The sequence below is a fragment of the Sapajus apella genome, unplaced genomic scaffold (genome assembly GCF_009761245.1).
Source record: "Sapajus apella isolate SASKATOON/1434 unplaced genomic scaffold, GSC_monkey_1.0 scaffold4, whole genome shotgun sequence".
Lineage (NCBI taxonomy): Eukaryota > Metazoa > Chordata > Mammalia > Primates > Cebidae > Sapajus > Sapajus apella.
Genome location: NW_022436944.1, coordinates 37,005,689 through 37,019,418, shown reverse-complemented (window position 1 = coordinate 37,019,418; position 13,730 = coordinate 37,005,689). Strand labels below are relative to the sequence as shown.

General features: G+C 43.8%; 1 protein-coding gene across 2 annotated transcripts in view; it reads right to left on the bottom strand.

The window, feature by feature from the left end:
• Nucleotides 1-7,699: 7,699 nt before the first annotated feature.
• GALNT15 (polypeptide N-acetylgalactosaminyltransferase 15) overlaps nucleotides 7,700-13,730 on the bottom strand; it is a 48,768-nt gene continuing 42,737 nt past the window's right edge. Inside the window, exons 10-11 of one of the 2 annotated variants that reach the window (XM_032267201.1) lie at nucleotides 13,271-13,277; nucleotides 7,700-8,221 (exon numbers count right to left, since the gene is read on the bottom strand). In XM_032267201.1, the coding sequence (XP_032123092.1) occupies nucleotides 8,103-8,221; nucleotides 13,271-13,277 (126 nt within the window). In that variant the 3' untranslated portion in view covers nucleotides 7,700-8,102. Of the gene's footprint in view, nucleotides 8,222-8,731; nucleotides 11,104-13,270; nucleotides 13,278-13,730 lie in introns of those variants that run through there. The other variant, XM_032267194.1, reaches the window with a different exon arrangement.

Sequence of the window (13,730 nt, the reverse complement as noted above, 5' to 3'; positions counted from 1 at the left end):
TGTTACCCAGGCTGGAGTGCAATGGCGCGATCTCGGCTCACCGCAACCTCCGCCTCCTGGCTTCAGGCAATTCTCCTGCCCCAGCCTCCTGAGTAGCTGGGATTACAGGCACGCGCCACCATGCCCAGCTAATGTTTTGTATTTTTAGTAGAGACGGGGTTTCACCATGTTGACCAGGATGGTCCCGATCTCTTGACCTCGTGATCCACCCGCCTCGGCCTCCCAAAGTGCTGGGATTACAGGCTTGAGCCACCGCGCCCGGCCCAATAATAGATATTTAATGAATATTTACTGTTTATAAATTTACAAAGTAATCCTAAGAACTAGCATTCACTCTGGAAAGCGCGTTATAATCCGGTTTGTTAATCGTGAACATATCATCCAGAAACTTAACTCTGCTTTGCAAACCACCTAAAGCACAGCCAGTGAAATTTGTCACACAGAAAGGTTTTCGCTTTACCAGCCCAGCCCTCATGAGTATCGGCCAGATCCTGTTACCTTCTGTGGTTTCTGAATAGACTAAGAAGGGGGGGATTAGAACCAAAGGGTTAGAGGATTTTGTCTTAGGCATCTGCCTTATGGTAAAGCCTTGAGAAAATCCAGAAGCCCCTTGATACTACCATGTAATGGCTTTTCCCACTAATGGGAAGCAGATGGGGTGAAAAGGCTGTCATTACTGTTTTAAGCAAGATTCTCATGCAACTTCCTAGATCATATGTTTACACCAAAGGAAGAAAATCATCATATATCCCATGGGAAGCCCACCCCTTTCACTTTTACACGCCATGCTTGCTTGCCTTTTATGTTTCTTTTAGAAAGCAAGGAGAAACCAGACTCTCAGAGACAAGGATAAAGTAAGAGCTCTACTGGTTGTCACACCTGGGCCACAAATTTTGTTGGAAGCTGTGCAATAAAAGAGATCAGAACACCACAGCTTCCCAGAGTGTCTGACCAATCATGCCAGCGGCGGCTGAGTCCCAGATGACAGCACTCTCCTCACATCCCAAACTGAGCAGGTTCCTACTTGGGCAGAGGGCAGGAGCTGAATGGATAATACCCAGGAATTGTGAGCACAGGGTTTTGTAGGTCTCTGTCTCAGGGTCCTGCAATTTTCATCCATAATGATAAAAAAAGAAGCAGAGCCCAATCCTGCCTGGGAAAGGAGGCAACTCAAAATGCAGGCACTGTCACTGGCCATCCAGCAGCCACCTCCCACTTCGTGGCTCACAGAACCTGTATGAAGTTCTGGGTGGCAACGTGCCCAGCTTTTCCTGCCTTTGCTGAGGTACTTTCCTAGCCGCTGTGCCAGCCATCCTTGCTGCTAGAGGGCTCTGGCCGATGAGACAGATGGGAGGTCTGCTGGGAGCTTCTGGGAACGATCTTGCTTTCTCAGTAAAGAGAAAGACGTTATTAATGAGGAAAACTTGCCTCTGCTACCCTCTCCATTCTGTTTGGGTTCTGGGGCCAGGATGTAATGTCTGGTCTTATGGCGACCATCTTGTGCCCATAAAGAGATAGAAACCAGGATCAAATGCCAACAGAAATGGTGAGTGGAAGATTAAAAAGAGCCTGGATCACACGTGTCTGGAAGCCATTGTACCAGGCATGGAACTGCCTGTCCTCTACCGGACATGTGAGATGACAAAAGATATTTATTTCTTAAGCCCCTGGGAGTTGGTTCTTCTGCTCTTTGTACCTGAACTCATGCAAACCAATGCACCTAACTTGGCAGGTCCTAAAACAACCTGGCCCTTATTTTTACCCATTTCCATTTGGAGAGTCACTTTTATTTTCTTTCCTCACAAATAGTGGGTGGCAATCAAATGTGGAAGTTAAATGTGAAGGCTTTAGAACCTAAGGAACCTGGGTTTGTGATCTAGGTCCATCGCTTCTGAAATTGTCTAGCCTTAGGAAAATTACTCTGCCTGTGGAAACCTCACTCTTCAACTATAGAATGAGATAATATAATAATAACAGTATTCATATCATTGGCCTATTGTGATTATAAGAAGAAATAATGTGGGTACAACAACTATTGCAATGTTGTTACAATGTTAACAATATTAATATTGTTATTATCATAGCGATAGTGTGTGCAGTGAGCTAGCACAGCCCTAGCACTTACGGTTTGGTTATTACTGTGATTTCTGGCAGTGAGTACCTATGTTTGGTCACAGAGATATTACTGTCTAATGATGTCCATGTTTTCCTCTACGTGATTTTTCTCCCAACTTCTGAAATGTCATTTTCCATATCCTAACTCCTGTTTTATCTCCTCCTTAGTGGAATCCATGAAGTCAAGCATCCAACTCCATGGTAACCACTAAAAGGAAAACGAGGAAGTGCAGACCATGGCTCTTGGCTAAAAGGAACCTACGACTTAGTCTGAAAGATAATTCTGCTGAACTGTATTGAATCACGGTGTAGGGACAAGAGCCACCTTAAAGCAACACATATCACGTGTCCCTCTGGACCCACCTGCAAGTCTGGAGTCCTCTGGATAGAGAGAACAGGTGAGGAGGTGGCAGATAGGCAGGTGGAGGGACCTGACTAGCTGACAAGCTGTGGGGTGAGGGCATTGCCTAAACCAGTCTATGAGGGGATAGTATAGTCAGGGCACGGAGCGGGAAACTCAGGAGACAGTGGCAGCCCCACCATCAGACAAACCAGCCGACTACCTAGAGCTATGTGCCAGGGCCTTCCATGGAGAGTGGCCAGGGATATTCTCAGAGAGTTGACCGGAGATCCTCAAAGAGTTCCATTCCTTTACATACGACCAACATGGGGAGTGCTGGGGAACAGGACTTTACTCCAAGATAAAAGTCAATAGGCCTCAACTGTGGCTTCCACCTGGGTACCCAGCTCTGTACAGCTGCCTGTCCCTTGTGCATGGTGAAGCTCACTAGACGGTAATAGCTGGGGTCAGCAGCATGGCCGGTACAACAACAGAATGCAAAGCAGACATAGGGCTGGAGAGATTGGAGCTGTCCATGAGTGTGAGGAGGGTGAGGTGCCTCAGGCTGTTTTATCTAGAACCAGCCTTGGTATGCCAACACTGACATGTGAAGGGGCGTGATGAGCTGGACAGCCCCAAGCACAGACTGTAACAGGCAGGAGGCACCCTGGGCTTGGCTGCTAAACATGTTTTATAAGCTCGTGTTGGCTTTGGAGCACAAGGAGTGAGGTTTGGTGGCCTGGTATAGCCCTGGCCTCGAGGCTTGCTTTTGGAAGTCCCTTTCCTTGGCTTGACTTCTACCATTTGTGTTTTGAAGTCTGGCTAAATTGAATGCCAGGGATCAGAGTTTATATAAATAACCAGAGGTTCTTGATTTTATCCTACACCAGAGCTTGTCTGATTGTCCTTACTTCCCAAGCACAAGAGATTTGTGTGTTGGGGGAGTGTGTGCTTTGCCCTTTGTGAATGTCTTCACCACAGTAAGATAAAAACTCGAGTGTTAAAACCGTAACTCTTGGCACAGTTTAATCCCTTTGGCTTGGCTAAGATGCTGAGAGTTCCTCTGTGTTTCTGAGCAGCCCTCCCCTCTATGTTCATGTTCTTATTGCAGCTGTGGTCTCCTAAAGAAAGCTAATGCTCAATCTCTGTTAACAGTGAAGGCCCTTGGAATCTTTATGTTCCCCAAAGAAGGAAGACTGTGAGCTACAATGTCAATGTTTTGTTATTTGATTCTTAAAAGCAATTTGCTTATTCCAACTTTTTTCTAAAAAGGACTGGAGTCTGCTCACAATGAGAACATATGCTATACACTGTTCCCTGTTACTTTTTGCTGTTTGGTTATTTATAACAGAGAAACACTTTATTTTTATATTTTCCAAGCTCATTCACTATTTCTTTGGTAATATTTCTGTTTATTTTTAAAGAATCTGTGATTTATCTCCTACAGCTTGGTCAAACACTGTAGTCCAGGGGGTGACAAACTATGCTGTTGGCCAAATCTGGCAGCCACCTGTTTTTGTAAATAAAGTTTTACTGTAATACAGCCATGTTCATTTTTTGATTACTGTCCATGGCTCCTTTGGCAGAGATGAGTAGTTAACAGGGTCTGCAAAGGCAAAAATATTTCCTATCTAGTCCTTTACAGAAAAAGTTTGCTACCCCAATTCTAGTTCATAGTCTAACAGAATTTTGAAATATCCTGATTGGCACCGTTTGGTGGTGTGTGGCAACAATCTGTATTAATTCTTTTCCATACCACTGTCACTAAGCTTTTGAGTTCTGATTCCACTGAATGCCCAGTCTTGTTTTTTGTTTTGAGACAGAGTCTTGCTGTCACCCAGGCTGGAGTGCAGTGGCGTGATCTTAGCTCACTGCAACCTCTACCTCCTGGATTCAAGTGATTCTCCTGCCTCAGCCTCCTGAGTAGCTGGGGTTACAGGTGGCCACCACCATGCCCAGCTAATTTTTGTATTTTTCGTAGAGATGGGGTTTCACCATGTTGGCCAGGCTGGTCTCGAACTCCTGACCTCAAGTGATCCACCTGCCTCGGCCTCCCAAAGTGCTGGAATTACAGGTGTGAGCCGCCACACCTGGCCTGAATGCCCAGTCTTACTGGTGTCTATCCAACACCACAAGGCTGCTCTTTCCCTCTCTGTCCTGTCCAGGAAGCTCAGCCCTGTTTCTTGATTTCTATTCCCAACATCCTGCACAAGTCATTATGGAAGTCTTAGCTAAAAGATTGGGGTGATGGAAATAAGGCAAATAACTTTATATTGAGGACTAGAGACCTAACCCTGGAAATTCCTCTGGCAAGTCACTCCTGCCCTCGTTAGAGATACCTTCTTGATCATCTTACTCTTCATCATATTGTTTGAACCCATCTCTTCCTCAATACTCATATCTGAATCTCCCTCACTGTATCATGGAAAACAATCATGCACTTCACTCCTAACTTCTATGGTATACTTCTCTATCCTCTAATACTGATATGTACCAGTTATAGGAAAATAACTGAAAAATGACAGGGAACATTTTTTGTGAGGCAGGAGGAACCTTGCTTCATCAGGCTTCAGGTTTCTTCAAGAAGGGCATCAATTAGTGAAACACTCATGGCCTCTCTCCACTCCCGATTCACTTTTCCCCAGGGAGGAAGGATGTCTAATGTTATAACAAGATTGGGATAAGGACCAAGTACGTTGCTTCTCCCCCAGACTCTTCTTGTGGGCATAGCTGCCTAGAAGCCCATACTCTAGCCTTGCAGTTTATAGGACAAGTTCAATTCAGGGGAATGGGGTTATTTTGTGCATGGGTTAAGACTACTGGTGAAACAAAGAGTAAACTCTGATAATAAAGATCACTCTTAGAGATGCAAGATTTTGGTGGGACGAGCCATTGTGTTTGGGTGGGTTTCCCCATTAGAAGACATTGATTGAGACAAAGATTTGTGTTCAAGTGGTCTACTTGGAAGATTAGCCCAGGAAACACCAGTAAGGAAGTGGGGAACGGAATGTAGCCAGCTAAAGATACATTATCAAGCCAGCCACTGCTGTGGGTGACTAGAGCTTAATCCTATGGTAAACTCTGGGGAATGGTATAGAACATGCACCTCAGAGCTATCCTATGGAAGAGGTAAGGGAGCTGAAGTATTTCTACACCAACTCCTATCAGTCATCCATGGAGGACTGCTTCTGGGGAATGTGACTTCCAAGGCTTTTCTGGCCTGCCCCACATCATAAAGCAGTCTTCTCTGGCTTTGGTGGGGCAGGGGGTGGCAGGGGGGTGGGTGGAATCCAGGTGAAGAAATACAGCTAACTGGCAGTTGGAACTTCTTTTGGAGAAAGCTGAAGCTATAAGACCAGAGGGAGGTGGGTGGGGCCAGAACGCCCAATGTCACCACTACAGCCTCTGGTGTTGGAGGATGAATTCGGTATCTCTTTCTTAGCTATGCATGCTTTAACTTTACTGCAGGACTGAAGGATTAAGAGAATCAAATCTTGGGCTTTGGCAGGATTTGTTTTTCAATCACCTAATTTCACATTCGGCTATTAGATGTGGCTATTTTCAGAGACCACAAGTCCTGGTCCCTCTCCAGGGAGTCCCCTGTAGCTGCCGCTATGCAAATCCACTATACAGGGTGATCTGCCTGCCAGAGCCCCAGCTGCCTCCTCAAGATGAGGGCCATATTCCCATCAGTATTGGAAGCACTTCCAGTAGCCCTGTTATTCCAAATCCATATTAAATGGCATTTCTGTACCTTCACACTATGGATTCCCTCAGAACAAGAGCTGGAAATTGGAGCTACTGATTTATTTGCTCAGTGTTCTAAAAGTCCTTTGGAGAAACTGATGCTGTTCACTCCATCAGGATTGGCCAGTTGAAACTGATAGCAGAAGGGCATGGACGCCCAGATAGAGGAAAAGGAAGAGTGTTATAACAGTGACCACAAGAACATGGTGTTGGAAAAGCAGGTTTGCTCAAAGATGAGAAATAGAGGGAAGTTGGGGGCAAGATAAAGAAAGTGAGGGAGGGAAAACATGACCACAGACAAATACCAAGAACAACAAAAAAGGTTTAAAAACTCCCCTGGTCAAAAGAGAAGAATTAGCAGACAGAATGGGAAAGAGGAAGAGTGTTGAGGGAAGAGAGGAAAATGAATTAACAACCGTTGTCATTACATTGAACAAGATACATTATCCTGGCCGGGAGTGGTGGCTCACGCCTGTAATCCTAGCACTTTGGGAGGCTGAGGCAGGTGGATCACCTGAGGTCAGGAGTTCGAGACCAGCCTGGTCAACATGGTGAAATCCCATCTCCACTAAAATTACAAAAATTAGCCAGGCATGGTGATGCACGCCTGTGATCCCAGCTACTTGGCTACTTGGGAGGCTGAGGCAGGAGAACTGCTTGAACCCAAGAGGCCGAGGTTGCAGTGAGCTAAGATTGTGCCACTGCACTCCAGCCTGGGTGACTTTGTCTCAAAAAAAAAAAAAAAATGCATTATCCTGTAAAACATAGAATCAAATCATCCTACCATGTGGCTTCAAAAAGAGATCTATGCGAAGCAAAGGAGAATAGCACAAGAACTCATCCAGTGAGGATTCTCTGAGCTCTAAGTAACAATTTAGAAAAACCCAGAAAACTACTGAAATCATTTCAACATTTGCTACTCACATGGGGGTTTCCGACCAGCAGCATCAGCATTACCTAGGAGCTTGCAGGAATGTAGAATCTCAGGCCCCAGATCAGAATCTGCACTTTAACATAGTCTCCACTTGATTTGTGAGCACAGGAAAATTTGAGGAGCACAGGAAAATTTGAGTTAAACAAATACATTTCGGGTTGTCTCACACACTCCGGAGACAGGCATGGAGCAAGGCCTGGGGAACACACTGGAACCAGCAGCTCAAATACTGTCAAGGTGCTCTAGCCCACCCTCGTCTCTGCCACTATTTGTATATTTGCTTCCACCCCACACCTGTCTCTAATTCACTCTCCAGACTGGATTCATCTGCTTCATAGGGCCATATACAGAAAACAAGCCTGCTGAGAGCTCAACATTCTCACATTATCTCTTTTTTAAATTTTTTAAATCTATCTATGTATCTATTTATTTATTTATTTATTTTGAGGCCAGGCTATGAAACTGGCTAATTTTTGTTTTGTTTTATTGTAGGGAGGGGGTCTTGCTATATTGCCTAGGCTGATCTCAAACTCCTGGGCTCAAGTGATCCTCCCGTCTTGGCCTCTCAAAGTGCTGGGATTAAAGGCGTGAACTACCACGCCCAGCCTCACATTATCTCTTAAGTCACTGGTAGAGAGACTGATTTCTTAGTCTCAATAACAAAATTACTGAGGAATGTGCTGATTGGCCCAACATGAGTCAGGTGTTCAACTGGGAGGAAGGGGGTGCAATCTTATGGTGGGAATGAGGCAGCTCCCGCTATAGCCATATGGCTTAGGTTGGAGAGTTTTGGAGAATTTTGGATAATCTAATTAGGTGCTCACCTTTCACACCCTCTGAACAGCTTCAGCATTAGTGCATCTGGGTAAGTCATGACTTCAAAGACAGCAGGTCAGGTTTTCCTGGATCTTATTTAAATAAGACATTAAACAATGCCACCCTTGGCCTGTGCCTAGAGGAGAGTGATCAGCGATGCCTTCTTGAGGGTCTCTGAATGAAGCAAAGTATGTCCCACCCTCTGGTCACACTTTGCTGAGAAGTTAAAGGCTTTTCATAAGCTTCAGCTGCAGCAGGTTTGGCCCGTTCTCATCCTGAGAGAGAGGAGAGAAACAGGGAGGGACAGACAGAGGAAGGCCTATATCATTTTAACATTTGTCATAGGTCCTGGAATGTCCATTCACTATGAGCTAGCTGAACAGTTTGGGAATTGTTAGGGAAGGTTAATTTTCAAACATGAATCTGGTCTCCTTGGACTAAGCTTGTAAACTAGGGGTAAAGTCTTACTACTGACAAGTTTCTCTACTTTTAAATTGACCATTATGGATAAAACAAATGCTGAGTTCACAGAGAAGGGAATTTGTACACTTGGTTACACTAAAGGAGAAAGTCCTTTTAGAACTAAATGGAGGCATCTGTTTTATTCAAATTAAGGGTCTATAAGTACCAGCCAGGGACTGAGTTGACAGCCACTTCTGTAATAAAGTAATAAATCATGGCGCTGGTTAAGGAACCAAGAAACACCACATTCTTGCTTTGTTCAACCAATTAAGCAATAAGCCATCTGGGTCCTTTTGTTAATTACCACCAACAACTTACACAATTGAATTCAGCCTTTTATTTAATTATACTAATTTATCCCAGCAACTTCAAACGCCCACAATGCCAATAATAAAATTCATTTAAAAAATAGAGGTCTTAAAATTTTTTTTTCTTCAACCACTAATACCCTTTACAAAGTTGTCAACTGAGAATTTTTAGCTCCATTTCAGTCTCAGGATTTAGGGAAACTTGTTTTAAATATAGATGGGTCTGAAGCAAGAACACAGTGGCTAAAGTCTCTTCTCTAGAAGGGATAATGAATCTATCTAGATCAGTCCAACAGAACGGTTTGTGATGAAGAAATGTTCTGTATCCGTGCTCACCAATACAGTAGACCCTAGCCACAGGTGGGTAGCTAGCATTTGAAATGTGGCCAGTCCAATCGAGGAATTGAGGTCTACATTTTCTTTGATTTTAATGAATTTACATTAAAATGGCCGCATTTGGTTAGTGGTTACCATATTATACAGCACAGGTCCAGAGTGTATTCTGAGGAAGGAGAAATACAGTGAAAACTTGACTTAGCAGGTAGACAGTGAATACGTGGTTATGATAGGTATTGTTTGGAAACACTGCACTTGCCACCCAGTTTTTCTTATTTGAAGGATACTGTGTTCTGAGACAGCCTAAAGGAGATCAGCATCTTTAGGGGAAGATTTCTAAGCTGACCATGTGGAAAGGTAACTCCATGTGGGGAAAAATGAATATGAATGGCGTTTTTTAAATAGCAGAGCCCATCCCACTCAGCAACTCTTATGGCTGAACTAGGTAACCCAGGTCAGGGCAAGGAAAGTCATTTACCTCTTATTAGCCTCTGCTGTGCTCCAGATGAGCCGTGCTCTTCCCACACTTATGAACATTCAATCTGTGGACACATTTGAGGGTCCCAGACAGTTATACAGGCTCAGAGATGGCCCTGTCAGCTCTCATGAACATTAACACCCGATTGTTACCTGTCATAAGAGTTTTCCTTCCAGGGAGCTTTGCCTTTTTGGAAAGGTTGCTCTTTCTGATCCAGTCAGTGCAAACCCTGTAACAAGGTATCAGGAGAGTCTTTTTTTTTTTTCCTTTTTCTTTTTCTTTTTTTTTCGAGATGGAGTCTTGCTCTGTCACTCAGGCTCGAGTGCAGTGGTGTAATCTTGGCTCACTGCAACCTCTGCCTCCTGGGTTCAAGCGATTCTCCTGTCTCAGTCTTCCAACTAGCTGGGATTACAGGCATGCACCACCACGCGCGGCTAATTTTTGTATTTTTAGTAGAGATGGGGTTTCACCATGTTGACCAGGCTGGTCTCAAACCCCTGAACTCAGGTGATCTGCCCACCTTGGCCTCCCAAAGCACTGGAATTACAGGCATGAGCCACCACGCCCAGCAGGAGAGTTTCTCAACTGTGAACACGTTCATTAATGGGAATGTTCAGTTTGTGCTGATACTCCCGACACCAACGACTAAAGAGAAATCGATTGCAACGGAATCCGGTCATCGTTAACCAAGTTAGAGGAGAGACACAGAAGGGCGAATGGAGGTAGATTCTCATTAGGAAGGAAATTCTCCATAGTGGGGAAAATTCTCATTAACATGAAAATGACTTTTCCAAGGTCTCTGACTCTTCAGCTGCTGGGTTGAGCTGGAGAATTGGGCCAAAGTGCTCCTGCATCTTCTCTCCAAACGTAAACTTCCTCTCTGCAGCTTCCTTTCTTCTTCTGAGATATGGCTCAACAAATGCACACAACATTTGTGCTCATAAACCCAATGCAGAGCTTTTGGAATGTCAGGCCATTATATCCACGTCACTCCTTAATTTTCATGGTTGGCCAAACAGACAATCCAAGTTAAGGCCATTTGAAGACAAATAAATTGATCCATTGGATTTATGTATCCTGGAGGTGCTGCCAGAGAATGTCCAGGCCAGAGAGAAAGCAATTGTTAAGTGCTCAGTGGAGAAAAACAACTAATCTTTTATACTATGTAATAATCATTTCCCAGTGATGAAGACAATGATAAAATGGATCCTTTAAAAAAAAAAAAAAAAGCAGCCAGCAGTCAATGAAATAAAGTGTGAAAAGGAGAAACTTCCTATATTCTTTCATGGAGCTTTTTTCTCTCCTAATACCAGGAGCACAAACACAAAAGGGCCAGCTTCATGAAATACATAAGCTCTTTAAGTTCACTTGGAGATGAACTGTGATGGCCAAAATTCTCTATTCCCTCTGACATTGACATTCATCGTTCATCCACAGCATAGACTTGGTCAAATCGCCACTGCTGGCGGGCTTTCCCATCACACTGACGCAAGTACAAGTCTTTATTGTTTTCTTGCACCACAGCTTCCATGCATTTCCCAGAAAGAATGTGGACAATCATCCCATTCTAAAAAGAGAAAAGAAAAAAGAAAAGAAAGCCAATCCCCCAGAATCAGTCAATAAAGAGAATATTTTTAAGATTTGCGCTAATCATTAAGAGAATAACAGGTAGTGTGAACTGGCCTGGAAAGGAATTGTGATATTTTGATTAACATAAAATATGATTTAGGTAGTCCTAAAATTTGGATGTCACTCAAAATCTTAGGGGTAACTAATTCAATTATCTTTATTGTAGCTGTGTAGTTGTGCCATTTCTTAGAAAGTTCTGGTTAGCATAATTCCCAGAGCACGTTGGGTCTTTACACTGCATTTGTGACATTCATTGTTATCACTGTACTTGTAAATCTGCTTTCAAAACTATTTAATTCACTTTACCTCCTGTTAATCCTGCAATTGGGCACTGTTGTTACCAGGCTGTAGTAGTGAGCAAGACATCTAGGATATATTGAAGACCTAAACCAGTCATGTTCAGAAGGCTATGGCTATTCCCTGCTCAAAATCACCAGATTTAACATTGAATCCAATCTTCTCCTTTTCAAGAAAAATTTAATTTCTTTATGAAAAGTTAAATAACCTTAACCAGCAATTCTGAAAATGCCTATTTATTTATTCATCATTCATTTATTAATTTTTGAGATTGGTATGGTTTGGCTCTGTGTCTCTACCCAAATCTCATGTTGAATTGTAATTCCCAGCATTGGAGGAGGGGCCTGGCGGGAGGTGATTGAATCATGAAGGCAGACATCCCCCTGGCTGTTCTTATCAGAGTTCTCACAAGATCTGGTTGTTTGAAAGTGTGTAGCACCTCCTCCTTCATTCTCTCTCCCCTGCTCCGCCATGTGAAAATGGGGCTTTCTTCCTCTTCCCCTTCTGCCATGATTGTAAGTTTCCTGAGGCCTACCCAGCCATGCTTCCTGTACAGCTTGCAGAACTGTGAGTCAATTAAACCTCTTTTCTTCATAAATTACTCAGTCTCAGGTATATCTTTATAGCAGTATGAGAACAGACTAATATAGAGATCATAATGTTACCCCTTTAAAGTACACAAGTATTCACAAAGCTGTGCAGTCTTCACTACTATCTAATTGCAGAATATCTGCATCACTGTAAAAGGAAACCCTCCACCCAACAGCAGTCACTCCCATTCTTCCATCCTCCCAGTGACTAATCACTACTCTACTTTCTGTATTTATGGATTTTCCTATTCTGGACATTTCATATAAATGAAACTATATAAATGTGGCCTTTTGTAATTGGCTTCTTTCACTTTGTGTAATTTTTTCCCCCAAGACAGGGTTTTGCTCTGTCTCCCGGGCTGGAGTGCAGTGGCACAATCTCAGCTCACTGCAACCTCCATCTCCCAGGTTCAAGTGATTCTCCTGCCTCAGCCTCCCGAGTAGCTGGGATTACAGGAACATGCCACCATGCCCACTTTTTTGTATTTTTAATAGAGATGGGTTTTCACCATGTTGGCCAGACTGGTCTCAAACTCCTGACCTCAAGTGATCCACCCATATCTGCCTCCCAAAGTGTTGGGCACTATGTGTAATATTTTTAAGGTTCATCCACATTGTACCACACACATTTCTTTTTCTTTCTTTCTCTATTTATTTTTATTTTTTATTTTTTTGAGACAAAGTCTTGCTCTGTTGCCCAGGCTGGAGTGCAGTGGGCAATAGATCTCTACTCACTACAACCTCCACCTCCCAGGTTCAAGTGATTCTCCTGCCTCACCCTCCCGAGTAGCTGGGACTACAGGTGCATGCCACCATGCCTGGCTAGTTTTTGTATTTTTAGTCGACATGGTGTTTCACCATATTGGCCAGGCTGGTCTCGAACTCCTAACCTCGTGATCTACCCACCTCCGCCTCCCAAAGTGTTGGGATTACAAGCGTGAGCCACTACACCCAGATTTAAAAAAAAAAAATTGTGATAAAAACACATGTCAAAACTTTTACCATCTTAGGCATTTTTAAGTATAAAGTTCAGTAGTTGATACAGTTTGGATTTTAGTCCCCACCTAAATCTCCTGTTGGATTGTAATCACCAGTGCTGGGGGTAGGGCTGGTGGGGGATGTTTGATCATGGGGACAGATTCCTCACGGCTTGGTGCTTTGTGATGGTGAGTTCTTAGGATCTGGTCATTTAAAAGCATGCGGCACCCCCTCCCCCACTCTCTTCCTCTTGTTCCTGCTTTTACCGTGTGATATGCCTGCTCCCACTTCATCTTCTGCCGTGAGTAAAAGCGCTCTGAGACCTCCCCAGAAGCAGAAGCCACTATGCTTCCTGTACAGTCTGTAGAACCATGAGCCGAGCCAATTAAACCTCTTTGCATATAAATTACCCAGTTTCAAGTATTTCTTTATAGCAATCCAAGAATTACCTAATAGGCCTGGTAAGGTGGCTCACACTTGTAATCCCAGCACTTTGGGAGGCCAAGGCAGGTGGCTCACCTGAGATCAGGAGTTCCAGACCAGACTGGCCAACATGGTGAAATCCCATCTCTACTAAAAATATAAAATTAGCTGGGCATAATGGCCGGTGCCTCTAATCTCAGCTACTCAGGAGGCTAAGGCAGGGGAATCGCTTGAACCCAGGAGGCAGAGGTTGCAGTGAGCCAAGAATGTACCAATG